This window comes from Bicyclus anynana, chromosome 13 (genome assembly GCF_947172395.1).
Source record: "Bicyclus anynana chromosome 13, ilBicAnyn1.1, whole genome shotgun sequence".
Lineage (NCBI taxonomy): Eukaryota > Metazoa > Arthropoda > Insecta > Lepidoptera > Nymphalidae > Bicyclus > Bicyclus anynana.
This window is the reverse complement of record NC_069095.1, coordinates 14,562,149-14,589,623: the sequence shown is the minus strand read 5'-3', so window position 1 is coordinate 14,589,623 and position 27,475 is coordinate 14,562,149. Positions and strand designations below refer to the sequence as shown.

General features: G+C 40.0%; 2 protein-coding genes across 2 annotated transcripts; one reads left to right on the top strand and one right to left on the bottom strand.

Annotated features, from left to right (window-relative positions):
* Positions 1-762: 762 nt before the first annotated feature.
* On the top strand, positions 763-17,480 carry LOC112044170 (organic cation transporter protein-like). The gene is made up of 7 exons (XM_024079922.2): positions 763-1,286; positions 9,023-9,224; positions 10,083-10,183; positions 11,718-11,872; positions 12,433-13,074; positions 13,709-13,890; positions 15,006-17,480. The coding sequence occupies exons 1-7, from the start codon at positions 1,126-1,128 to the stop codon at positions 15,183-15,185; spliced, it is 1,623 nt and encodes a 540-aa protein (XP_023935690.1). The 5' UTR covers positions 763-1,125; the 3' UTR covers positions 15,186-17,480.
* Positions 17,481-17,616: 136 nt separating this feature from the next.
* Positions 17,617-27,216, bottom strand: LOC112044122 (organic cation transporter protein-like). Its single transcript, XM_052885176.1, has 8 exons — positions 26,965-27,216; positions 26,617-26,784; positions 23,123-23,223; positions 22,696-22,859; positions 21,623-22,001; positions 20,485-20,723; positions 18,278-18,459; positions 17,617-17,764 (listed from the first exon to the last, which is right to left on the bottom strand). The coding sequence occupies exons 1-8, from the start codon at positions 27,214-27,216 to the stop codon at positions 17,627-17,629; spliced, it is 1,623 nt and encodes a 540-aa protein (XP_052741136.1). The 3' UTR covers positions 17,617-17,626.
* Positions 27,217-27,475: the final 259 nt, after the last annotated feature.

Sequence of the window (27,475 nt, the reverse complement as noted above, 5' to 3'; positions counted from 1 at the left end):
TCCGTCGAGTAGTTTTTGTTTCTATAAAGAACATATAGACAGACAGACAGACAGACAGCCAGACAAAAATTTTACCGATTGCATTTTTGGCATCAGTATCGACCACTAATCACCCCCTGATAGTTATTTTGGAAATATATTTCATGTACAGAATTTACCTCTCTACAGATTTATTATAAGTATAGATTATGTATAAGCAAACGCTTAGTTGCAATCATTAGGTAGGTATATGCTATGCTATATAAGTATGCTGAGCTGTGAGACAGGCATGCTGTTAGGTATTAGGGTAGGGAGCTGTCTGTAACTCCTACCTACCCCTACCTTTATCTCTGTCCTACACTTCCCTACCTCATATGGTAAGTGAAGATGCGGCCTAAGGTTCATACGAGAGAGAAAAATACTACTTATTAGGTACTGATTACTGAAATAGGTACCATTGCTTAAACTTGCTGAAGTTTACTTACTACTTACTGCTTAAAAACACACAAACCTGGACGTCCATTATATGGTAGGTCTCGTAATTTTCCGGATTTTACAATAGGTCCCCATCAAAATTTTTAGCTAGGTATGTATATTGTCCTGTCGCATCGAAAAACGAGTTAAAACGGATGAATCTTCCTCAACCTCAGTTCTTAAAGGAACCTGCGAGTATAGCTAGTTAGCTAGAGCACACTGTTGCGATGTCACACTGTACGTACCTACGCTTATCCTTATCGGCGTCAATCTTCAGTCAGCAGCGGCGAGCGGTCACTCGCTAGCAATCACCAATCAGTCCAGTCCCTCACACGGCGATCCGCAGGCCGGCAGTGGGCACACGCCGCGCGACGTGCTCTGCGAAATACGTGCTCAAAATTGAGCAAATAGCAAACAAAATAACTGTAAATTAAACTTAAACATTAAAATTCGAAAGTCAAAAATTAATAAGTACATACTTATTTAAGAAGTTACTTAAGGCAGAAAGAAAACTATCTGTCTTAAAAAATAAATGTTAATGTACTCGTACGAGCAGATAATTGTATTAAAAAATAATAGATAAAAATGATTGGAGGCCTGAAACTTAGTTAAGTGGACTTGTAAAAGGCGTATTTTTTGGCAAAAGTACCTAGTGATTTTTTTGTGGGTAAAATGAATAAACAGAAGGAGATAGACCTGGACCCGATCCTGCTGGAGGTGGGGCAGTTCGGACGCTACCAGCTCAAGAACTACTGCCTCATCCTCGTCCCCATCATGTTCAGCGCCATATACAACAGCCAGTATATCTTCGCAGCCGCCAATGTGCCCTATAGGTGAGCATCGCTTAAGTTGACAGCCTCCGTAGCGCAGTGGATTTACAAAAACGGTGGTCCTCAATTCGATCCCCGGCTGGGCCGATTGAGGTTTTTCTTAATTGGTCCAGGTCTGGCTGGTAGGAAACTTCGGTTACCACCATACCGGCAAAGACGTACCGTCAAACGATTTAGCGTTCCGGTACGATGTCGTGTAGAAACCGAAAGGGGTTCTTCATCCTACTCCTAACAAGTTAGTCCGTTTCCATCTTAGATTGCATCATCACTTCCCATTGTAGTCAAGGGTTAACTTGTCAATAATAAAAAAAAGTTGTACTGCAAAGGTAATGTGTTGGATCCCGCCTGTTGGGCTATTGTTGTTTTTCCATTCCTAACTCAGTATTTCAGTTTTTGAGATAAATCTAAAAGAATAAAAAAAAAAATGTAGAAAGCAGAATGAGAGAGACTAGGACTAGGACTACGACTAGACGGTGCCCCTAAATATCAGGGTTTTAAGGCTATTTTAAGGCACCTTACATACTTTACCTAGGTGCAATGTAGGGTATCAAAATAAAAATTTCGATTTGTTTATATTATTGTAATAATAAGGTTCAAAATACATGCCGTGCACCGCGGTTTCACCAGCATACATCTCTGTGTTAGGTAAATTTTATTCGGATCCGTTCAGCCGTCTGACCTTCCATATTTTCGTGCAATTTTCTCTCAAAATTCTCAATTATTTTTCGTTTCATAGAACTTATAAAACGTATTACAAGTTTCAAAAATATAAATAAATCAGTGGAGTCGTTCTCATGTTAATTTTTTTTCTTCTATGAATGCAATGGCTAGTATTTAGTACCATCGTTCCCAATCACAGTGATCGAACATCATAGTCAAACTTTATCACCCACCATTAGCCCCCGACCCGTACTCGCACCCTCGTGAACAAGGGTAGACGAGGAGGAATGCCTGCACCGACAGCCTAACTTATAACGTTTTCTCAGATCCACGGGTACACCACCTACATTCCCACTCCAAGATGTGAATTTTTGTAAAAAAGAAAGAAAACCTCAGGAATTTTACAGCCTCAGATTATCTCTGAGTTCATAGCCTACGGTTAATGATGGAGAAAGGTGAATATTTTATAGCTGACTCAGGACTCTAACCTATCAGGGCCTCATGATCCTTGGCGAGCTTCCCAAACATCAATATTCACGTACCATTAAAACACCAATTCGAGTATCTATGTGACCAGGTAACTAAGGCAAGACTGAGTAGTAGTATCCAGTAATGCTAGTATCCAGTAGCAACCGCTGTCTACTATCACGCCAGTGGGTAACTCGCACCATGTCTCCAGGCGCTGACAGCGAGCCGACTCGCCTATTATCACTTATCAGGCATTGTCGTCGTATCTAACATGAGCATTAAGAGTTATCTGCAGCGCCGCAACAATGTCGAGCACTTCAGATGTTCACGTTTGATTTAAATCAAGATACAAGATAAGTAGGCCTTTACAGTTGTGAGTATCTTAGCGGGTTACAAAGTTCCGTCTGTAATTGATTGTCTTGTTGGTCTAGTGGTTACTGGTTACCCTATGGTATTGAGTCACGAGGTTTTTGGGTTCAAATCCAGTGGCCATGCGAACATCGAGAAGAGAAATAAATAAAGTTCAACCAATGGCGGCGCAACTGGAAATAAAGTTGGTACAAAGACATGTGGCTGGGACAACTCCGACGTCACGAAAATTTGTCTGTATTGCTATATTGCTCTTCACTGGTCACATGTTAGAACGCCTGATTCGGGCTGTGAAATACTAAATTTTCAGTAAAACTTCTCTTTCCATAGTTGGGAAGTTGGTGGGTTACACCCTGGTGGTGGTGGCTCGGAGAGCATTTAATTAGGTTGTGGGTGCCGGTCATTATCAGTAACGTCTGATATGGTCGATCAGGAATTAAACGGTATTGGAGCAGCCTCCAACCATGTTCCATGTATCTGACTGACGCAGTAGGGAATGTTTTGCTTTATAACCGACACTCCCATTAGATTCCCGTCGAGGAACTTTAAGGATTGCATATTTTTTAAATCGGTTCGGTTCGGCCGTGGCTAGTCATCATTCTATAGGCAGAGATATACCAGTATGTGGTATAAGACAGAGATATACCACTATGTGGGATGTGTCTACCGGTCTCTCGGCCGGCTGGCAATTAGCGGTTCCTTGCCATACCTACTGCGTAAGGAGTAAATAAAGTTATATTTCCCATAAATGCATTGTCACTAAACATTAGTTGAGATCACGATCAGAAACTAATTTGGCGCAGTATAACAAAATCCTGATCAGAGAAATAATCAGAAAGAAAACATCTGTGTTGAACCGACATGTCTGCGTTGAGAGAATAATCTCCGGTGGTTATCTGGTGCTAAATGATCCTGTACTGTGTCCATAAGACACCGTACAGAATTCTAAAACATAAAATAACTTTATTTTATTATAATATATTAGTTACCTTAAATATTAAATATTCATATGATATACTCGTATGCATGAATAGATACCGATGCTAATATTGCTACACGTGGACGCAATAAAATATTTAATTATTATTTTCCTTGTGATTATAATTAGGCACTTGCCTTTGTGAGATTTTATAGCTATCGACCGAGTCTAACCACCGACCGTAGTTCGTTGGGCAGGTCAATCTTCTAATATAATAATTCATAAAAATCGACTCGCTGAGTTCATCAACATTCAACTCCACAAGAGAAGGCATTCCTCGGGTTATCATAGAAGTGAAAAGCAAGCTTCCATAATGCCAAGAGCTTCATATTTGAAAATTGAAATCATTATTACATTACATTAAGAATAAGAAATTGAACAAATGAAATTGGGGAATGTGCAAATATTATCGATATTGTATTTTATGATTTGATTGTAGAAAATTACTAATAATTTCTGCAAGTTTAGAATCAAAGACATCACGAGCGCTTGATAACGAATCGTAAATCCAGTTACCAACTGTATTTGCGATTAATAATGAAGAGATAAAAAAACGAGTTATTTGTTTTATAGACGAATTTGAATATAATACTTTGGACTCCTACTGCTGTTAGCTGTAAGAAAAATGCAACGTACCTATCTACCTAAAACTTAAAACCTTATACAATAATTATTTCATTTTAAAGTTAACTGTCGAATCATCATCTCTCGGAGAAGCTGGGATGTTGACGTGATTAGTGATGTGCCGTGAATTAGTTGCTTTTCTAAAACTGTATCACAGTATATGATATATACTGGTATCTTGCAATCTATATACGGTTGAATTCAGCAGGAATTTCGTACAGGAAGTTAGAGTAAAATGCGGTTGTGCCTAACAAATCAACAACTAAGTAGTCCAAGCTGCTTTAGTAGGATCTTACCAAAATTAGTTTAGCAACAACAATAAGCGACGACGGTGAGTGTTGACGTATTCAAGGACCCTCATCCCTTTACCTCATAAGCCTAGACACGGCTGACAACCTCCCGGGATATGCTTGAAGTTTTTCTCTTTGTGGATGACGGTCTAATTCCAAAACCTAATCTAGGTCTAATCGCACCTGATAATAGCCCATAATATGGTGGGCGTTTAATGATGCCGAAGTTCATAACTGTGCACTTGAATGTCGAGTATATACTTATCGTTGGCTTAGCGCCGCCACCGCTGGCATTCGTATTCAGGGTTGCCAGTTACACCGTTTCATGGGCATATCTGATATTTTTTTAGGCTCATTATTTCTTCCATCTGTCAGCTGGACTTCAAGCGAAGATGAACTACAGAAAAAATATTAAAACTAATATTTTTATAAATAAATTAAGTATTTCATAAGCTTATGTTACAGAAGGTGGGAGAAGTAAAATAATATTTTCACTGTACACAAATTTATTCGATAACAATTTCAGCATAGCTTCCGCTATAATGTTAATATTACACGCTGATGGTAGTATATCAATGAATCTGCTAAACAACCCTCTATTTTATAATATTTGCAAAGTTAGTGTCTACTGTTGGTAGCACGAATATGTTAACAATACAAGTACGTTTTAATAATAGTTCCGGAGTATTATTATACAAACCAAACGTTATAATTCTATCTAAAACACATTAATAATTAAAAGATATTTATAACGATCGTAAAATAATATTAAAATATCGAAACACAAAGTTGAGAAATTAAATACAAACTAAATCATAACGTGACGTCATAGTTGTCAAGAGTAAAATAACCAATGATGAATTTATATCATGTAAAATAAATAATTATATTTATATCAATAATTAATAATAACCTCTCCACTGTTCGGATTGATAATCATTGTTACTTAATTAAATTTAACTATAATAACCGGAAGTCATAAAAGTATGAAATGAAATGACGCTACTATACGCTAGGCGGCGACACTTATCTATACGAAATAGGCGGGAAGCAGGGACTATTTGTAACACTTATTATAAATTAATACGACATCGGTTTAGCACCGCCTTGAAACTGATCTGTAGGTAGAACGTAATACGATGTATTTTTTTTTGCTTTTTAGATTAGTCGGTACGTTTTATGTTTTTGAAGTCGATTGAATTTTTTGTTATTAAATTTTTTTTATGCATTTTTAGTGTAATTGTACTAGATTTGGATCTAAGCAAGAAATAATATTTCAAGGTATGTTGGTCTGTGTAGTCGTGTTAAAACCCCAATGACAGTCACAATCCTTAACTAGGTGAATTGTCCTCATCAATAGAGGACAGAGACATCAAGTCCTTGAGTTGGGATAGGGTAGGGATAGGGCAGGGGTTGAGTTGGGGTAGGGTAAGGGTAGAGTATGAGGGTAGGGTAAGGGTAGAGTAAGGGTAGGATAATGGTAACACACACACAAACAAAACTTTTCTCTTTTTAATATTAGTATATATAAAACATGCAAAAATATTAACAGGAGGGAGTGAAATAGGGGTTGAAAGTTTACATCGAGTTTGAAGAGGTCACGCGGACGAAGTTTGTTATAAGTTTGTTATTGAAATGGCATGGTGTTGCCACCCCTAGCGTCGAGTGAGCCCATCGTTCATCATCGACTTAATTGGTTTTTGGCATTAACGACTAACAATGGGATTAGTTGCATAAGATAGCGGTTAATTACTTTTTAGGGATAACAAAGTACTTGACACTGACGATACGTATCAATCATTACTCTTATCGAATGCCTCTTTATTGCAATTTTACATTGTAGATAAGTAGTATTGAGTCTATTGATCTTTGAATACTTTGATAGATATTATTGTGGGATTTTCATACAATGATATAATAGCAGGAAAATAGCAATTGAGACGCTATAAATAGATATGTATATTTTAGAACTAATCGCGCAAAGTAAATTATTATTGTCTTGAACATTCTTTTCTTACATACTCCTACGAGTACAAATGAGCTAAGACATACGAGTACGAAGCCGTTGCCTTAGCTACCGGCGGGCAAATGTTTTTAAAATTTTAAAGCAGCTATCCTTATACACATAAATATATGGGAGAGGGATATACAGTTTAGTTACAGTAACACAACCAACTTTCCGATACCGGGTTAAGAAATTGTACTGAAAATTTCTTGGAAGGAAGTAAAGTAAAGCTCAGTAGGTATTTCATATCCAGGGTTAAAACCCAGGACCTCGTGATCTGCAGCCACATAGACTAACCACTGAACCTACGAGGCATTTCTTATCGACAACTGAGATAATGCAATTAATAGGCTGTTGATCGTTATAAATGATAACGATCAACAGCCTATTTAAGGCTACTGTAAATTGAATATGTTCCAAATCCCGTGGAAAAAGAATATGCTAGTAAATGTAATGTAAGTGAGATAATAAAACTAGATATCAGAATGATTGAAGGTGACGACGAGGAAAAAATATAAATAGCAAAGGAAGCGCTAATGCGGCGTCTCGCGGCCTCACGGCAGACGAGTGGCGGAACATCCTAACTGGACCAAGGCGATGTCCTTTTATTGTTACGATCGCTTCGGTCGCGTAAAATTGAAAGAAACACCTTTTGTAAGAAATAGTAAGGAGTTAGAGAGGGGTACCGATCGGTTGGCGGGAACGACTTGCGATACAAGGCGATCGTAGTACGGTCGGCTTCAGTATGCTCGTGGCGTTTGAGTCTTCCACATTTCTTATTGTGTAATTCTTTTTGGGTTACTTCAGATAGGCGGGAGGGTGACTGGAGTGGAAAAGGGGAGTGTTAGTTAACTGACGTCGACTTTAACCCTACACACAACGTTTACATATGCGGCAAGGTCATTCTCTGCCATTCAGGGGTGTTATTTTGGTTACAGTTTGATTTGTTAATTAAGTTGTCCTCACAAATATTGTGAATCTCATAACTCATAACCTTTGTTCGACATTGGTTTTCTTATTTTTAGATCCACTTTAGAAAACTTTAATGTAATTATACGTTCCAGTAAAAGCCGGAGACGAGACGAACAACCGGTCGGGTGGAAATAAATTTTTGCCGTCCGACCGCGGGTCAGATCAGCTACTAGTGCTAGAAAGTTATAATTTAGTACAAATAAAAAAATAGCCGTGATAGCCCAGTGGACATGACCTCTGCCTCCGATTCTGGAGGGTGTGGGTTCGAATCCGGTCCGGGGCATGCACCTCCAACTTTTCAGTTGTGTGCATTTTAAGAAATTAAATATCACGTGTCTCAAACGGCGAAGGAAAACATTGTAAGGAAACCTGCATACCAGAGAATTTTCTTAATTCTCTGCGTGTGTGAAGTCAGCCAATCCGCTTTGGGTCAGCGTGGTGGACTAAGGCCTAACCCCTCTCATTCTGAGAGGAGACTAGAGCTCAGCAGCGGCGAACGACGACGTAGACAAAGTGTTAAAATAAATTTAGAATAATATTTTTACATATGAATTTTCTTATTAGTAGTTACTCATTTACCTCTTACTATAATATGTATCGTAAGTAAATATTTTAAACACATTTTTTTGAATCAGTGATTATTTTAAAAAATATATTAAAATAAAATATACAATATAATAACATAAATAGTTTTCTCGACAAATGTTAGTCAGTTAAATTATAGTGAGACGTGTGGTTATATTTTATGACTTAACAAAATGACGTTCATTGAGTGTACGTACAATGAGATGAATGGCTGCAATCAGATTAAGGGGTCAGATTCATTTGTTATTTTTGAACCTATATGTACAATGTATGCAGGACGTTATGTTGTATGTATGTATATTGGTGTTGCCTGCGCTATTATCAAAATGTTTTTGTTTATGTAGGTAAGTAAGCACATTTAATGGGTCGCCTTTAATTCTGATCGTGGTTGACATTGTAAAATCTACTGAGTATATTTTTCATCATCATCATCAACCCATATTCGGCTCACTGCTGAGCTCGAGTCTCCTCTCAGAATGAGAGGGGTTAGGCCCTGGCCAATAGTCCACCACGCTGGCCCAATGCGGATTGGCAGACTTCACACACGCAGAGAACTGAGAAAATTCTCTGGTATGCAGGTTACCTCACGATGTTTTCCTTCACCGTTTGAGGCTCGTGATATTTAATTTCATAAAATGCACACAACTGAAAAGTTGGAGGTGCATGCCTCTGACCGGATTCGAACCCACACCCTCCGGAATCGGAGGCAGAGGTTATATCCACTGGGCTATCACGTCTCTCGGTATATATATTTTTAATAAACATTTTTTTTCTTTCATTCTTTCAGATGCAAGGTCCCGGAATGCGAGGCGGACCCGCCCAAGTTCGAGACGAACGGCTGGGGCCCGTGGGCGCTGCCGGACGGGCGGGGGCGCTGCGAGCGGTTTGTGCCGCTGGGCACCACGTGCGCCGCCGACTCCTTCCACCCCACCGACAGCAAGCTCTGCTCCAGCTGGGTCTATGAGAGCCACGACACTATCGTCTCCACGGTGAGTTGGTCACCTACCTCCTCTCTGGGTTCTATGAAGCGGTAACGGTTGAGGGTAGAGCGTCACGAACGAGTACCTTCATTGGCAGGGAAAGTAGAGACGGGGCTGTCAAGTCCTTGAAAAAATGTCAGCTTAATACTAATATTCTTCATCATCCTCAAATAGGCGAAAATCCTGTTTAAGTGGAAACAACAATAGTCCCACCGATCTCTTGAATGAGGTCCCGTAACTGTCAAAAATCAAAATCAAAAAAAAAAGCGAGACATTAGCTTTTGCCGTTCAATTTCTTTCTAAGAAGTCTTTCTTAAGTGTATAATGTATATATGACACCGTAAAATTGTAAATACAGGTAGATTATAATCTATCTCGCGAGATAGAGATGTGATCTGTCTAAAGATTGTGAAACACAACATACTCCAAAGAACCGGAACTGGAGTGGCTCAGAAACCAATGGTTAGGTTAGGTTAGGTTAGGTATTTTTTTAATTTTTTTTTATTTGTACGTTCTTCAATTTAATTCTTCAATAAAATGTTAAATTTTAAGCAATATGTTGCGGTTCACAATCTATCGACTGTTTACAATCTCGCGAGATAGATTATTACTCGTATCTAACGGTATTTACAATTTTACGGTGTCATATTTATAGTAATATTATAAAGCCGAAGAATTTGTTTCTAAGTTTGGCTTGAACGCGCTAATCTTAGGTCCTGCTGCTGGTCCGATTTGAAAAATTCTTTTAATGTTAAATAGCCCATTTATCGAGGAAGGTTATATATTATCCCCGTATTCCTACGGAAACAGGAATTACGCGGGTGAAACTGCGCGGCGTCATCTAGTACACTATACATGGTGTTCCAGTTCGACCTGGCGTGCGAGGAGTGGAAGCGCACGCTGGTGGGCACGCTGCACAGCGCCGGCATCTTCCTGGCGCTGCCGCTCACCGCCTACATCTCTGACAAGTGAGGCTCTCTTCTCCTTGTCTGTATCAGCTCTCTCTTCTTCTATGTCCCATCTCTCTTGAGGAATTAAGCACAAGATTGACTAAAGCACTGCCGCCGCTTTAATGATCGGTAGATACGTTTCACATCGCTCCAGCTATACTGTGACATTTGTCTTCACGTGACACGTTTTTAATTTACGTTAAACGGATACACTAATAGTTAAACCATATAGAGAGAGGTAAAAATTGGAATTTGGCAAGGAGTTAGATAACATATAATAGACGTCAACAAGAACGGATTAAGCGAAAGGGGCCGGATTAAAAGCGGACAAAATCTCGGGTGTCCGCTATAAAATATTTTATAATTTAATACTAGACATTTTTTTTATTTTCGTCACGAAATTAAGAAAAGCTTTGCATTATAACTGTCTAACAGTAGATTTGTTTTATTCATCGTCTGTTTATTGAGTGTATTTTTTTATTTCAACAATTTATTTTAAAACCACTTCAATTGTCTCATTTTAAAATGTTTCATATATAGTATAGTAACCATCCATTTACAATTCGATGCGCCAGTATCCTATTGTCTTCAGCGGAACAGCTTTAAAACAATAGACACTTCATGCAGAGAGTACAAATTTATGGCAATACGTAATTTTATAATATTAGATAAATTGCATTTGTTAGACATCATATAGATGCTCTAGTTTATCGTTTTAGCCAGATTCATAAAATAATTATAAAAAAATTCAATTCAATAAAAAGATTATTTTCTGACTGTAAACGTGAAAGTTGAAGCATAATCACCTTTAAGACTAAATATAGAATTAGACGTCTATTAACTTGTAAATTAATGTTTTTAAATTGCATCTATGTGGCTTCATTACCTTAATTTTGGTTCTTATCTTCAGACAAAATTAAGTGTTTTAGGAACCAGTTGGGAAATTTAATAAAAATTAAATACATTGACCTTATACAAATATCCCCCGGAATGAAGTGCACAATGGCTACCGCTATTTTTAAGAGTGTGCAATATGTAATTTGGTGGTTACAAATGGTTCTGGATCTCAGATTCTGGAAAAGTTACGAGCCTGATATTTAGGTAAATGATATTTCAAAGTGTTAGCTTCGTTATGACTATACAGAATACACAATTTGTAAAACTTTTCTCGATAGTTTATTTTTTTGAAAAATACATGTTTTGCTCACATTTTGCTTTCAATCTCAGGAAAAGCAAACCTATTTTCTTAAATTTTTGTTTTGTAGAGAAAATTAGATATATATCTTGAACTTGGCCATTTTGTTTTTCGTTATGTTGTTTAATTTACTTGCAATTAGGTAAAAATGGTTTTAGCACTCACGTCATAAAATTAGCGTCGCGCGTCAATCGCCCCGTGCTTTTCACTCACGAGAAAGTCATAATTCGGCGTCTCGCTTGCGCTTCGAATTTTATACATATCGTACCGACGTGCTGCTCTTAATCCCTACATCGATGATGTCAACTCTGAATTCTCCTAGCAACATAATACTTTATTGCAATTGGTATGTTCTAGTTTCGGTCGTCGGGTAGCGTTCATCCTGACGTCCATCGCCCCGGCGGCCGTGGGGCTCGGGCGCTCCTTCTCCCAGGACTACGTCACGTACTGCGTGCTGGAGTTCTTGGACGCTGTCGTGGGCGCTGGCGTCTACAGCTCGGGCTTCATTCTCGGTAACTTCTTAACTTAGTAATCTACCTACAATCAAAGATAACCAAGTATACAGCGCTGTCTGCAACGCGCGTAGGGATGTAAATATTGATATATGGTTATTGGAGTGGTTTCGATATTTTTTTCACTACCCACATTACATTACCTACGCTGAATATCTTGATCGTGGGCGTAAAGATGCTTAATGTAGTTCTGTATGTATATTTCTTGTAGAGGAAATAGAATTGTAAGCAGTTTCCCCGGAGCCGTTGGCTAAACAATCTACAACAACAATCTTTTGGATGTATAATATTTCATCATCTTTTATTTTTTAATAGTTAATAATATATATCTTTTTCATTTCCACTTAATTCTTAAGTACCTAGCTATTAAGAACACTTGCGAACTTATTCTTAAAAACACTTTTGAAATAGCTTTAATAGTTTTGTGACCATTATAAACTGAAAGGTAGGCTAAGTTTAAGGTTAAGGTAACTCAGTTACGTAATTTTATTTTAGCTTTTATTATGAAAATAAGTAGTTATACCTTAGCAGAAAATTTATACGTTTTGTTTATTTTTCAGCTCTAGAAATGATGGGGCTCAACAAGCGTGTCCTCGGAGGCAACATAATATCTTGCACCTTCGCAGCCGGACAAGCGATGGTCGCGCTGGCGGCGTGGGCCATTCCGGAGTGGAGGACGCTCACCAGAGTGCTCTACGTGCCTTCCTTCCTCTTTGTGTTATACTTCTTTCTCATTGAAGAAAGCGTTCGGTGGTTGCTGAGTAAAGGCAGGAAAAAGGAAGCGGCTGACATCATCTTCAAAGCAGCCACTGTCAACAAAAGGAAACTTTCTCCTGAAACTATCAAAATATTGACCGACGACACGCCAGCGACGCCAGATCTTGCCAAACTAGAAGCAGATCCGGATAAAAAGGAAGATTCGCTCGTTTTGCAAGTGTTGAAATCTAGAGTTATGGTTTCGAGGTTGTTTATATGCTCGTTCTGGTGGATCACAGTGACGTTCATCTACTACGGCCTCTCCATAAACTCCGTGTCGCTGGCGGGCAACAGCTACGTGAACTACATCCTCACGGCGCTCATCGAGATCCCCGGCTACTGCATCAGCGTCCTGACTCTGGACCGATTTGGGAGAAAGAGCTCTATCATGACCGCCTTCTTCATTTGTGGCGTTTCCTTGGTCTGCCTACCCTTCATTCCTGTATGTAAGTTACGTAAAATATGTTTTTTACAAATTATTCTGTAGATTTTCATCATTATTACTATGATCCATTTTATATGACCATTTTTATACATATCTCCATCAAACGCATACGCAAATGATGCAATTTAATTCAAAATTGCAAGTATTTATCTTATGAATGGAGAATGTTACTAGGTATGCAAAATCATTTGAAACTTTGTTACATAACAGCTTCTACATAGTTTTTGTTTTATTTAAAGATACTAAATACTAATACTAAATAGTTATGACTTATCGACTCCCGCTAACAGTCGCGATATTGTACATGACGTCATCGCCCGACATTTGCTCAGCAATTTCGTACTTCTACCTTAACTACTGAAGAACTAATAGTTAGAATTGAAAATATATTTTTGTGTTGAAAAGCCCATTTATCGAGGAAGGCTATAAGCTACATAACATCACGCTACGACCAATAGGAACAAAGCACCGATCCAAAATGTGGCGAAAACGGGAAAAATAATGTTCGACCTCTTAAAATACAGAAAGCTAACATTTAAAAATAGTGAACATTCTCCATTGGCGTGTATTTTCATCATTTAGTTAATTAGCATTTAGACCAGTAGAGTAGAGAGTAGCGTAGCCTTCACTTGCAGCTCTGTCGTGGCTGCAGACGTGCATGAACCTGCTGGGCAAGCTGTGCATCAGCATGGCGTTCAGCAGCATCTACATCTACACGTCGGAGCTGTACCCCACCACGCTGCGCCACAGCCTGGTGGCCGTGTGCTCCATGGCCGGCCGGATCGGGCAGGTCGTGGCGCCGCAGACGCCTCTCCTGGTTAGTATCACTGCCGCTAAAATTTATACAAAAGAGGAAAAGACGAAAAATGCTCCAATACAGGTTTGTCATAGAGTTTTCAAAGAAGCCGTGATAGTTCAGATTGGCCAGCGTGGTAGACTATCAGCCTAACTCCCTCCTCTCATTCTGAGGAAAGACTCTTGCTCAACAGTGAACCTAGTATCAGTAATGATGATGATAGTGAATTTAATTTTCATGGACTTAATGAAATGAAAACTAATGTATTTTTAAGATATGCATGCCACTGTTTGTTGGACCAGAGATATCAATAAAATTACTGTAATTCGCGTCATGCTGTGCTTTTGAATAGTGCGCTTTGTGTCCTCGCCATCCCACTATCCACTATATTGATGACATAACAAAATGACAATGAATTATTTTGGACAACAGCTACGTCTTGAAATCAGTTACCGCTATACTACAAAATACACATTCGTTTTCGAGATTCGATAAACACAGTTTTGTATTACGCTGTTAGTTTGATTTAATATAGCAATTCGTCTTACAATGTGTTTAGTTACAAGTAAATGACAGGGCGTTGTATTGTAATAGCAGTTCCTCACGTAAATCAGTGACCCCGATTAATTATGATCCATGAAATAACCTAAAAACCACACAATATTCTTAATTTTCAACAGCTATAGGATATTTGGCAATAGTGCTGACGTTGACGGGCAAGCTGTTCATCAGCATGGTGTTCGCGTCCATCTACATCTACACCATCGAGCTGTTCCCCACGCCGGCGCGCCACTCCATGATGGGGCTCTGCTCCATGGTCGGCCGGGTCGGCTCCACTGTCGCGCCCCTCACTCCTTTACTGGTCTGCCCCACTGGCGTGGCTTGAGTAGCTTAGCGTAGATGATTTGGTATATAGTTGATATCAGTAGTTAGCGGATAAATGCTGTAGAATTAGTGTGGTGTAGAATTGCTCTTGTTATTTGATTATCGTTCGTTTTACTCCTCGTCTTTGTACTTAGCACGTATAGCGTGTCTGTAAAGTTAGCCCGCTGACCTCGTATAAGTCATTCTAAAGACTTACAATGGAACATTGGCTTGTCGTTGTAGCTTGTAAGTTTTCAACCCGATGTCCTCAGATGGCGTATATGGAGTCGCTCCCGTACCTGCTGTTCGGCATAATGGCTGGCGGCTCCGGCCTGCTGATGCTGCTGACGCCGGAGACTCTGAACATGCGGCTGCCCGACACCGTGCGGCAGGCCGAGGGCATCTCCACCGCGCCGCGTACGCAGCACACCACTGACATCATCGTAGACTAGACATAATGGCGGCGGCTCCGGCCTGCTGATGCTGCTGACGCCGGAGACGCTGAACATGCGGCTGCCCGACACCGTGCGGCAGGCCGAGGGCACCTCCACCGCGCCGCGTACGCAGCACACCACTGACATCATCGTAGACTAGACATAATGGCGGCGGCTCCGGCCTGCTGATGCTGCTGACGCCGGAGACGCTGAACATGCGGCTGCCCGACACCGTGCGGCAGGCCGAGGGCACCTCCACCGCGCCGCGTACGCAGCACACCACTGACATCATCGTAGACTAGACATAATGGCGGCGGCTCCGGCCTGCTGATGCTGCTGACGCCGGAGACGCTGAACATGCGGCTGCCCGACACCGTGCGGCAGGCCGAGGGCATCTCCACCGCGCCGCGTACGCAGCACACCACTGACATCATCGTAGACTAGACATAATGGCGGCGGCTCCGGCCTGCTGATGCTGCTGACGCCGGAGACGCTGAACATCCGGCTGCCCGACACCGTGCGGCAGGCCGAGGGCATCTCCACCGCGCCGCGTACGCAGCACACCACTGACATCATCGTAGACTAGACATAATGGCGGGCGGCTCCGGCCTGCTGATGCTGCTGACGCCGGAGACGCTGAACATGCGGCTGCTCGACGGCAGACCGAGGGCAAAGGGTAGACTAGACCCAAGGGTCTATATAGCCTAACTCAATATGCAATGTTTATCAATAAACAAATTAAAATTGAGCGTATACTAATATCGGTAGTCATTTTACACCTAATAATAGTTTTAGTTAACATGTTCCTAAATTAATGATAATAAAAATTAATAAGCTTAGATCAATATATTTAGATATTTTTTGAATAAAATTTTATAAAAAAACATTACATAATTTTATATAAATTAGATATGAAATGACATGCGTTTCCTAACTTTATTTTTATTTTGTTTGTTGATAAAGATTCGACATCAAGTTTGGCTGCAGTATAATATGATATCATGACTTATGTTGCATGAAACCCAAATTATGTCATCATCGGGATTTGTCCTTACACGCACAGGATTGATTTCTGTTTTTATAAACTTTTTGATATATTGTGTAATTTAATTCACTTATAATCCATTTATTTTGAAGCAGATACTGAATTCACCCCGCAACTTTAAAAAGATTTTATATGTTTTACTTTAGAAAATTAATATAATATTATGTGAAACATTACTCTCTATATGGTCTATATATGATTTTTTTATTCGTTACAAGTTAGCCCTTGACTGCACTTTCACCTAATGGTAAGTGATGATGCAATTTAAGATGGAAGCGGGCTAACTTGTTAGGAGTAGGATGAAAATCCACACCCCTTTCGGTTTCTACACGACATCGTACCGGAACGCTAATGTATAAAAAAAAATTCAAATATCAAACCGAGTTAATACAATATTTGCATTTTTAAGATATTACGGAAATGTGCATGCCGTGTCTACCTTCATTTGGTTGTGCAGAGCCTTGTGTTTGTGTTTTTTTTTTAGATTGTATTTGTGTAAATGCTGCAAAATCTTTAGTGTCAGTAGTCATGGTACGTATGTCTGCTTTATGTTTTGACTTAACCTTCAAAGTATTTAGGTACGTATATAGGTGTTTTATATTTATTATAATAATGATTAATGATTATATAATGAGCAGTTTTGTTAATCGTATTTAATGACGATTAAATTAAATAATGTATTTCTACCTAGTCGTAAATTTTAACTTATTTATAAGTTTTAGGTAATTTGTGAAATATTTAATTGCTGACGTACTGTTCATTAAGTCAGTAACAAAATTCACAAATATTTTAACGGCGGTCGGTGTATGTCCAACGAGTTTGAATCGGTGAAATAGTTTGTTTGGCCAAAGAAAGAGATAAAAATTTACGAGTGAAACATGTAGGTTATACATTACCTACTTAGCATATATATATTACCTACTTAGCATAGTTTATATTTTACACCAATGTTGTATATTGAACTATATATGAATTGCGTAATTTTTTCGGATTGTGAATTTTTAAGAAATAACTATAATGTTTGTTCAATTTTATTAATTGGATGAGTAAGTTACGAGATCTGTTAAGAACGACACCAGTTGGACGTACACCGACAAAACGCGTAAGTGTGAATAATGTTGAGTTATTGGTGAGTTGTAATGGTGTTAGTTATGAAAATTTGTTTAATTTTGTTTTTAATTTCTTAACTTTTAATTTGTAAGAATTATCCTTGTAAGGAAGAAATTATTAAGCGAAATAAAATGTTCAAAATACGGATAACTGAGAAACGTTTATTTTTATTATTACTAAGAACTATATTATTTGTGACCTTACTTAAAGTAACCATTTGCTGTGATCTAGATCTAAGTTTTATTGGAGAAATAGAGCCGTTGCAGCCATCTTACTGTATGAAAATGCAGAAAAGTGTTTGCTGTCAAGATATCGCCGTGGCTTCGGCCACCGAGTCCGGCAGCCGCCTGTTGAGCGTTTCCGGAGTGGCTAGTGTCAGCGCCGCCGCCGACAGCGAGGCGAGGCCGAACACAGCCGTCGGCAACGAATGCCACAACTCGCTCTGAAATGAAACATTACGTGATATTTTAAAAAACATACAAAACAACATTTAATACAGGTTTAAAACCACGGAATTCTTTCACAAAATTTGCATTTAGAGAACCAAAAATTCATTCAAATCGTATTAGTAGCTAAAAAATCTCAAACATACAACAAAAACACAACACAAGATTATGTACATAGGTACAAGCTATACATACATAAGAGTCGAATACAGAACCAATAATAATTCGCGCTTTGGCAGTAAAGAGACTAAAAATATTGAATTTTGAGTGGTTTGTTAATTACATAAACCGTCTATTGTCGTCTGAAAATTAAGGTTGTACCTACTGAACTGCATTATAGTCTGGCAAGTTCATTGGTGACACTCCCATGATATGCGGGCGACGGGGGGAAAGTTTGCGCAGGTGCGGGAAGTGAGGTGCATTAGTCGTGCATTAGCCGCGCGGACCATCGGGAGTGTTACGGACGAAGTTGCCAAGCTATACACATGAGTAACAAAAACATAACTTACCAAGAGAGGAGTGAGCGGTGCCAGCACCGTGCCCACCCGCGCAAGCATGGAGCACGTGCCCACGAGCGAGCCGCGCGCGGACGTGGGCACTAACTCCGACGTGTATACGTACACCGCGTTGAAACACGCCGAGATAGACGTTTTCCCGATCAGGAACACTGCGATCGAGGCTGAATTATAACCTGGAAGAGTCAGATATTTTTGGGTTTGGATTTAGAGTGAGAGAAGCAGTTGCCTCGGGCAATATGCAAGGGAACGGCGGTAAACAAATAAATCCAAATATGAACGCCTCATGAAACTTATTAGACAACATCTAGCACAAAATCTTACCACTTTTAAAATCCTGCATTACTGAGGACTCACTTGTTTTGCCATTTATTTCAATTGTGCTCCTTCAGAAGCAGTGGTAATCACAATGGAAATGAAGGAACGGTGGATAAAATATTTGAACTTTAAAGTAAATAAATAAAAAAATAACTTTAAAATAAAGGCGGCTTTTGAGTCGGCTCGCTCGCTCGCTTAGACAGAAATATCGACTGATAATAGTCTGCGATGACGCAGCCTATGGTAGAACGCGCTTAAAAATATCTGCGTTGTTGGTGGTAGGGAAAACGGTAGTTGGGTGGAAATTCCAATCTTTGCAGTGCGTACGAGGAACCAAACCGCTTAGTACGCGTCCAAGGGATATTGACAACGCATCAGTGCAAATCTCTGCTGTGTCTGCCTTGATGTGGATTAAAGCTGTCTAGTGGGTAACTAGTTTTAAGAACCAATTGAGACGTCAGTCAAATTAGGTTGGTCATGATGATGTTTTCTCCGATATAATGACTGGACGACGGTCGTCAGATAGTCATCTTAATTACGCACAGATACATATCAACAGATAAGTAATTAAAGCGCAATACATTCCAAGTATGTACCTTTGCTTCGTAGGTTCCCTCGCGTGGAATTTAGATCAATATCTGATTCATTGAACAATGAAAAATTAGGTAAAGGTCTTGAAAATACGCGTACATGAGTAATATTGAAATGAAATGGTAACTCGAATACAGTCCAAGCACAGTAGATCCAAGTCTCTAAGCTTTTCCTAAACAAGTTGTGGGTAATTTAATTTGTTTTTTTTTGTATTAATACACGCGTACCAACACAATGATTTTTTACCTAAAATCATTGCACGTAGGTACTATTGTGAACATACACACAGTTAAATTTTAGTTAAATGTAGGAATAAAAGTTTGGCACGCGAGGATTAAAGGCACGTGGACATTATCAAATCTAAAGTTTTCGATCTGTATTATATTTTATCTACAGACTTGCAAATCATGCATGTTTACCAAGTCAAGCAGGCAATTTCAAAAGTAAATAAGCATATAAATAAATTGTCATCGATATCTATCAGGCGTTCGCACGCTCGTTGCATACCGTCCACTGTTCGACATAGGACTTCCAAACCCCACAGTTTTAAGCCGTCTGCAAAATGCTCGATATCATCCTTCCACCTAATGGGGGGTCGACGAACACTGGACTTTCCGGTGCTGAGTCACCATTCAGTTTTTCATTTGTAGTGAATAGAAGAGTGTTACAATAAAATCACCCAACTAAACTACTCGTAATAGCATATGTAAGAGAAACTTATGTACCTAATGTATGTAAGAGAAACCTGATGAATAATTCGCAATAATTCAATCTTCTGCTATGCGAGGATCCAGTCTAAAATGGAAGAGGGTTGACGTGGAAGAGGTACAAGTTAATATTACCAATTGCATCGAACCATGGCCTGTAGCTATGTGGCATGTCGATTTTCTTTCTACAAACGTTAACGCTTCGAAAACTAACAAAATGTATGGAAAATATTGATCGATCGACAACTTGATCACATGACCGGTCGATAGTGATTTACATACATTTTTCAGTTTTCGAAGCGTTAGCGTTTGTAGACAGAGAAACGACGTGCCACATGGCTAATGCCTCAGAGCGCTTAATCGCTTGGCGGTAAGTTTTTGCCGGTAGGACGGTAAGTGGCCACGGCCGATTCCTACCACCAGACAAGATATGAGCCAATTTCGAAAATATAAAATTCCAAACGGGGCTGAGCCGGCAATCGAATCCAGGCCCTCTCTGCTGAGAACCTAACTACACTAACTACACTACTATTTATTTCGGCAGAGACGCCGTCAATCTTTTAGCAAGGTATAAAACACAAATACCTGGCGGTATAAATCCGCTGGAGACACAACAGATGCCACAGAACACGAACCCGCCCAGCAGCGTCTTCTTCCTCCCGAGCCTGTCAAGCGTGATCACCGCTATGACGTCCCCGGGGATGGTGGCCAGCGACGAGAGGGCGAAGTTGGTGTACTTGTTCCCCGGGAGGTTGATGGAGTTGATCATCAGCCCGTAGTAGACGAAGGCTGCTGTGAACCACCACCACGAGCAGACGAGTACCCTGACAAAAATACACTAAGATAATAACTTACCAAAGTTATTGTCTAACTAAAATTAAAAAGAAAAAGTGGCAGTATGCCTGTGTACCTATAGCCCGTACGGTTCAACATATTTTTAACCGACTTCAAAAAGGAGGAGGTTCTCAATTCGGTCGGTATTTTTTTTTTTTTATCTAGATGAACTTTCTACCTAGATGAGTTGTGTATGTTATTAGGGGTCTGATGATGAAGACCAAGGTCAATTAAGGGAACTCCTTAACGGTTTACGGTAGCTACCTTGTGCTTGGGCTTGATTAATTTGTATTGCTGAGAATTTGGACCAAGATGGGTTGTGACTGTCATTAGGGGTCTGATGTATTCGTTTGAGATGAAAATTTACACTAAAAATGGAAAAATAATAAAAATTTTAATAAAAAAAATACAACCGACTTCAAAACCTAAAAACGTACCCACATCACCGGCTTTGCACCGCCTTCATACTGATCAGCAGGTAGAACATATTATGATGTTATTTTTCACTTTTTAGTTTAGTGAGTACGTTTTTAGGTTTTGAAGTCGGTTGTATTTTTTTTATTAAAATTTTTATATGAGATAAAAAAGAGAGCTAAAAATGCTATAGAAGTGTAGGTACCTGTGCTGCTGTACTCTGTACCGACTCTCAAATACTATATATTCACTGTCGTAAATGTATGCTCTAAAATATAAAGGCACATTCTGTAGTGTAGATTTGAAAAATAAAAAATCTTTAATACAAACGTAGATTTAAGAGTACGGAGTAATGAATACAAAGTAAAAAACAATACTCTAAACGTTAACAAAATGACATTCATTATACTTTTTATTATTCACAACAGGTTTCCATTATACGAGTATCATATTGTTTAAGCAATTTTCAAATTACCTTTTAAGCAACGCACTTGAAGAAAAAAGAAGTTTTATATTAAATTTTTCTGTCACAATATTTTGCAAATCTTTTGATTCTTTCGTAATTTCATCGATCACTTTATCTGAGACAGCAAATTTATTCCAGCTCGCAATTTTGTGGAGTAGAACAACTGCTTCTTCATTATTTCCGTTAGTGAGCAACCATCGCATGCTTTCCTCTAGAAGGTAAGTGTACGCGAGGAACAGCGGTGCGGGAAGAGATACGATGAGCAGGAAATGACGCCAGTAAGGAACGTTCCACACGATCAAGTTCAGGATAAGTTCACCGACAGCTACGGAGATGCCTACCGCAGCAGATCCTAATGTTCTTTTGTCACTCCCGATAAGCTCGACAACTGCAATGAGAATATTTAACATTTTAGTTAATATTCAACTTAAAGATTTACTATAGGAATAATTGACACCTAGGAAAACCATCATCTCTAATCTCTAACTGTACATGCGTACGTACATATCACAGAGCATGCAAGGAAGGTGTATTAACGTCCGGACGTATGTTCTCTCTCAATCGATTTACAATTTAAGGAGGAAGCCTGAATGTGGTGCCAGTGAATAAAAAGTTGTGGAGTAATAGGTTAGCTCGGGTTGCATATGTAATGCGGATGTCAATGGATTAAAATGCGTGTACCTGACGCATTGATTTTAAGCCTTATTTGCCTTTAATCTTATTGGAAGTTCTACCCTTTAAATTGGAACACCTGCTCCTCACCTCAGACGAGCTTTATCACAAATAGCTCTACTACTACCAAGATATGTCTTACAGAAATAATTCAGCGTTACTCAGCAAGTCGGGTTTCGTAGTTGTGACACAATATAGGCTAAATTACAACCAGCTCATGGGCTACCTGACACGACCAGTCTATGGAAAGCAATGGTATTTTTTTCAACTATTAATTAAAAGAGGAGGCTATCAATATCTGGTGGTATGTGTTTATGTTGATGATGATGATGTATTTTAAGTTTCTACTAGTTCAATGTGTTATCGTATGTTAGGTATTAAATTTAAATTAGTAAAATTGAAAATCTTACTCAATACGAAGCATGTAGTGTAAGTGCCAGTCACCAACACCGCTTCGAAGAACTCAATGATGATATAAGTCAAGTAGGCATCGTGACCGGAGCCTGCTAACGTCTTCAACGCTCCGGTTGCGAGGCACAGTCCACTTAATATTATGGCTTTACGACGACCCCACCTTAAATATTTTTGGTTAAATTGAAGATTAAGACCTCAGATTGATAACTTCTGTTACGAATTTCATGAGTGATTTGCTATTACAGTTTTAAAGATATTAATAGCAGTCAATACCCGCTATGGAAAATGTAACTGGAATATAAAGATGACAAAAACGACTTTGAAATCGGCAAACGTAAAATAATAATAATAAAAAATACTAGAAACACGGCTAAAATTCTAAAATAACAACAACAAAAAAGTAAGTAAAGTAAAAATGATTACCTGTCTGAAACATAGCCCATTAACGGCATGGATATCAAAACTCCCAAGTTGTGAACGGTGCCAACTAAAGTTCGTTTCCATTCGTGACATGCTAAATTAAACTGAAAAAAATTAAAAAGATATTTCTTTTGTCTTATTTTTTTTAATTCTTTACCATTCCTTATAATTTTGTAAGTGATGATGCAATCTAAGATGAGAGCGGGCTAACTTGTTAGTAGTGACTTTTTTATTTGTAATGAAAGTAAGCGTCCGACTATATTTATCATGGCTACGTAAGGGTGGTCATTATTGTTCCGTGTCTCGTAAAGTGACTTTGACATAAATTTATTTTATAGACTCAGTACGTCTATTATTATAATTTAAGTTCTCTCATTTATTTATTACTTCTTTTTTTTTAAATTTTTAACAATATAAGTACAAAATACAAAACATTATTAAAAATTTATAAAAAAAATTCACCCTCCCGCTGCGGGACATTTGAGTGCCCAAGCAACCGGTGGTCAGGGCTCCAGAGTGAGGAACCTCCTCACAATACGCGCCGTCTCAAGAATCACTGCCTTTTGTATCCGACTCTTGATCCAACAGTTAAGCGAAAGCTTCTTAAGGTGTTGGTCGAAGCTTTTCGCTATAAGACCATTGACTGAAACAACTATCGGAACAATAATAGTTGACTCAACATTCCACATGGCGGTAATCTCGTGAGCAAGGTCCAAGTATTTTGATACTTTTTCCTTTTCGGCTTTAACCAGATTATCGTCATGTGGAACTGTAATATCAACAATTATTGCACGACGCACTGACCGATCGACTAGCACTATATCAGGTCTATTGGCTACAATATACCTGTCAGTGATAATCGTTCGGTCCCAGTAGAGCAATGCACTGCTATTTTCAAGAACTGACGCTGGGTCGTACCTATAGTAAGGCATCTCAAAATCGATAAGGTCATATTGAAGAGCAAGCTGTTGGTGGATTATCTTGGCTACTTGATTATGTCTGTGCAAGTATTCGCCGTTAGCAAGGTGAGAACACCCGGACACAATATGCCTGAGGGACTCCCCAGGACGATGACACGCTCGACAGATGTCTAGAGTGCCATCTTTCATAATGTGTTTCCGGTAGTTTCTCGTCTTTATAACTTCGTCCATAATTGCACAGACAAAACCCTCGGTTTCCCCAAAGAGGTCACCGAATTGCAACCAAGATACAGATGTTATTTGATCTACATCCGGCCCAGTAAGGGCCTTGTAGAATCGTCCATGCAACTCCTTGCTCTTCCATATTGCCACACGATCTGAGTTACTAATTACTATAGGCTTGCGCCAGTTCTCTTTGCCTAGGGATAGCGGGGTAAGTCCCTTATCCACTGCAACGACATCCTGAAACATACTCACATTCATCTTGAGAAAATGATCTCTGAGATTGCACACCTCACGATTATGGAGGTTCTTGGCGTTTAAGAAGCCACGTCCTCCACACTTGCGTGGGAGGTACAATCTCATTACAGATGAACGGGGGTGATGCATCCGGTATGACGTCAGCAGTTTGCGGACTTTACAGTCCAGGGAATCCAGTTCGGTTTGAGTCCACTTTAGAATGCCAAAAGTGTATATGAGTAAGGGCATGACCCAGCTATTGAAGGCACGCACCTTGTTACCGCCTGATAAAAGACTTTTTAGGACTTTTTTCAGGCGGCCAAAGAAGCGTTCCTTCACTACCTGTTTCATATTCCCTGTCTCAATACCAAGTGCTTCTGTCATTCCAAGGTATTTATAGGTCTCGCCTTCAAGGAGTGATCTGAGAATGATAGTTTCTGAAATAACTATATTCTCGGAGCTCACTATCCTTCCTCGCTCTACATTGATGACCGCACACTTGTCTACACCAAATTCCATCCTTATGTCATTGCTAAAGGTTTGAGTAATCTTCAGCAATGACACTAGGTCTGTACGCTTTGATGCATACAGCTTGAGGTCATCCATGTAAAGCAAGTGAGATATGAGCTCACCACCCCTGCGAAGGCGAAAGCCTAGCCCTGAATCCCGCAGTAAAGTACTGAGAGGATTAAGGGCTAGACAAAACCATAAAGGGCTCAAACTATCGCCCTGGAAAATACCTCGCCTAATCCCTATCAGTTCATTCGATTCAGAACACTCAGAAGCGCCTGGGTGACGAAGAACTGTCATCCACTGTCTCATACATGACTCAAGAAAAGAGCATAGTGTTGTATCGACCTTGTACAACCGCATGACCTCCATGAGCCATGAATGAGGCACCGAATCATAGGCCTTCTTGTAGTCTATCCAAGCAGCCGTGAGATTTTTTCTGTTTCGCCGGACCTGTTGGCAAATAGCAGTGTCTATGAGGAGAAGTTCCTTTGTACCACGAGACCGGGCCTTACATCCATTCTGTGTTGGGGCCAAAATATTATTTGCATTTATATGCATCGTTAATTTTGATGACAGAATGGATGTAAGGAGCTTATAGATGGTGGGTAAGCATGTTATCGGTCGGTAGTTTTTGGGGTCTGTGGTACTTCCGGATTTGTGTAGCAGGAACGTGACACCAGTTGTTAAAAATGCCGGTAGCGATCCAGTGTCAATGGCATTTTGAAATTGCACTGCCAAGATAGAATGGGCGCTACGAAACCATTTTAACCAGAAGTTGTGCAATCCGTCCGGTCCTGGGCATTTCCAGTTTGACGCCGGACGAATTGCACAACTTACATTTTCTGTAGTAATGGATATCGGAATCATTTGTTCCACCATTGCACACTCTTCCTTGACAGTACTCATCCAATCGCCTTCAGTGTGGCCTACGGGGGCCGACCAGATGCTACGCCAGAAATCTGACATAGCATCAGAAGTCGGAGGTTCCCCATCTGTCACACAGGCACTGGATCGTTCCCAGTTCCTGTACACTTTCCGTTGGTCACTTTGGAAAATTCTATTCTGATTATACCGGTCTATGCGCTCTTTATAACGCCTAATGCGTTGTGCCCATGCATAGACTTTCTGCTTCAAGAAGTCAATGCGTTCGGTGACACAAGCCAAGTACTGGAACGGACGTGTGTCAGTCCCAGCAAAAGCCTGATTCACAAATCGCATAACTCTAGGGCGATTGTTGCCCTCCTTGAAGCAGATTAGCTTAGCTATGAGAGTTCTAGTCAGTGTGATACGCCTTTCGATTCTGGTCCGCCAAGCTGGTGCTTGACCCGTCCTCTGCGGAACCGTGCGTGGTTCAGGGAATTTGACACCCGCAATACGACACGCCGCAACGGCTCCACAGAATAGAATCGAATGCGTATCACTTAGGTCCTCAGATGTTACGAGATATTCACCTAAAATCTGATCTAGAACCCCCACTAACGCCATATTTCGTCTATGTACAGGCAAACGAGGCAATTTTGGTCTTAAATTAAGAGGCATGTACCTGTATGTCACAATAGAATCCTCCAAAGTTCTCCTCAATTGCTCATAATTCTGGCTACTTACTTGCATATCGATACCATCCTGCAGCACCTCTGGGATGTTGGTTTGCAATGTTTGCTGAGGTAAGCTACGGATGGTATCGATTTGTACTGAAGTAGAGCGCAGTCGTTCAAGGTGAGCTTCATCTAGCAGATGACGTCGCTGGATTGCTCGCACCTGATCCGATAGTCGCTGCGCAGTCACGGTCACTGTTGGCTCAAGAGTCTGAAACATAGACAACATCCTTGACCGGTACGCAGTAAGGTTAGTTCCCCCCTCTGTCGCCCCATAGTACGCTCGCATGACGCTCTCATTGAGTGGACGAGACCATCTCATGCGACGCACTACACCACCGGTAGCGGGAGCACTCACAGGAGCCCGCAGCCCCTCTTGATCCAAGCTCTCCGGTAGTGGTATCTCGTCGACGTCCTGCTGGTGTTGTTGCTGTTGTTGTTGGTGTTGCCGTCGTCGTGTGGTGACACCCCGATGAGTCGTCCGCACGGGTGTCTCATCCCCCGCAGATGTTGGCGGGGTCTTAAATTCCTCAGACGACGACGGCGACGTCGACGACGATATGAAGATGTTATTTCGTGCGCTGGTGCTCTGGCCGCCAACTCGTCGCATATTTTCTATGGTTTATAATGTTCTTCAAATTCATTTTACTGTTTCTATTTGATTTGGCTTATTTGTAGCGTATATATTTAAATTATTTTAATTTTATTTATTTGTTTGAAAAAAATATGTCACTCCAGACGGATGGCAGGTGTCTTATTTACATTATTACAGCTTGATTTTACTTGCACTTCAAATTTTTAGCCCTCATTTGCACGAGAGCTTTTTTAACGGACGTTGAAAACGCGTTCGAATACAACAAATACATTCC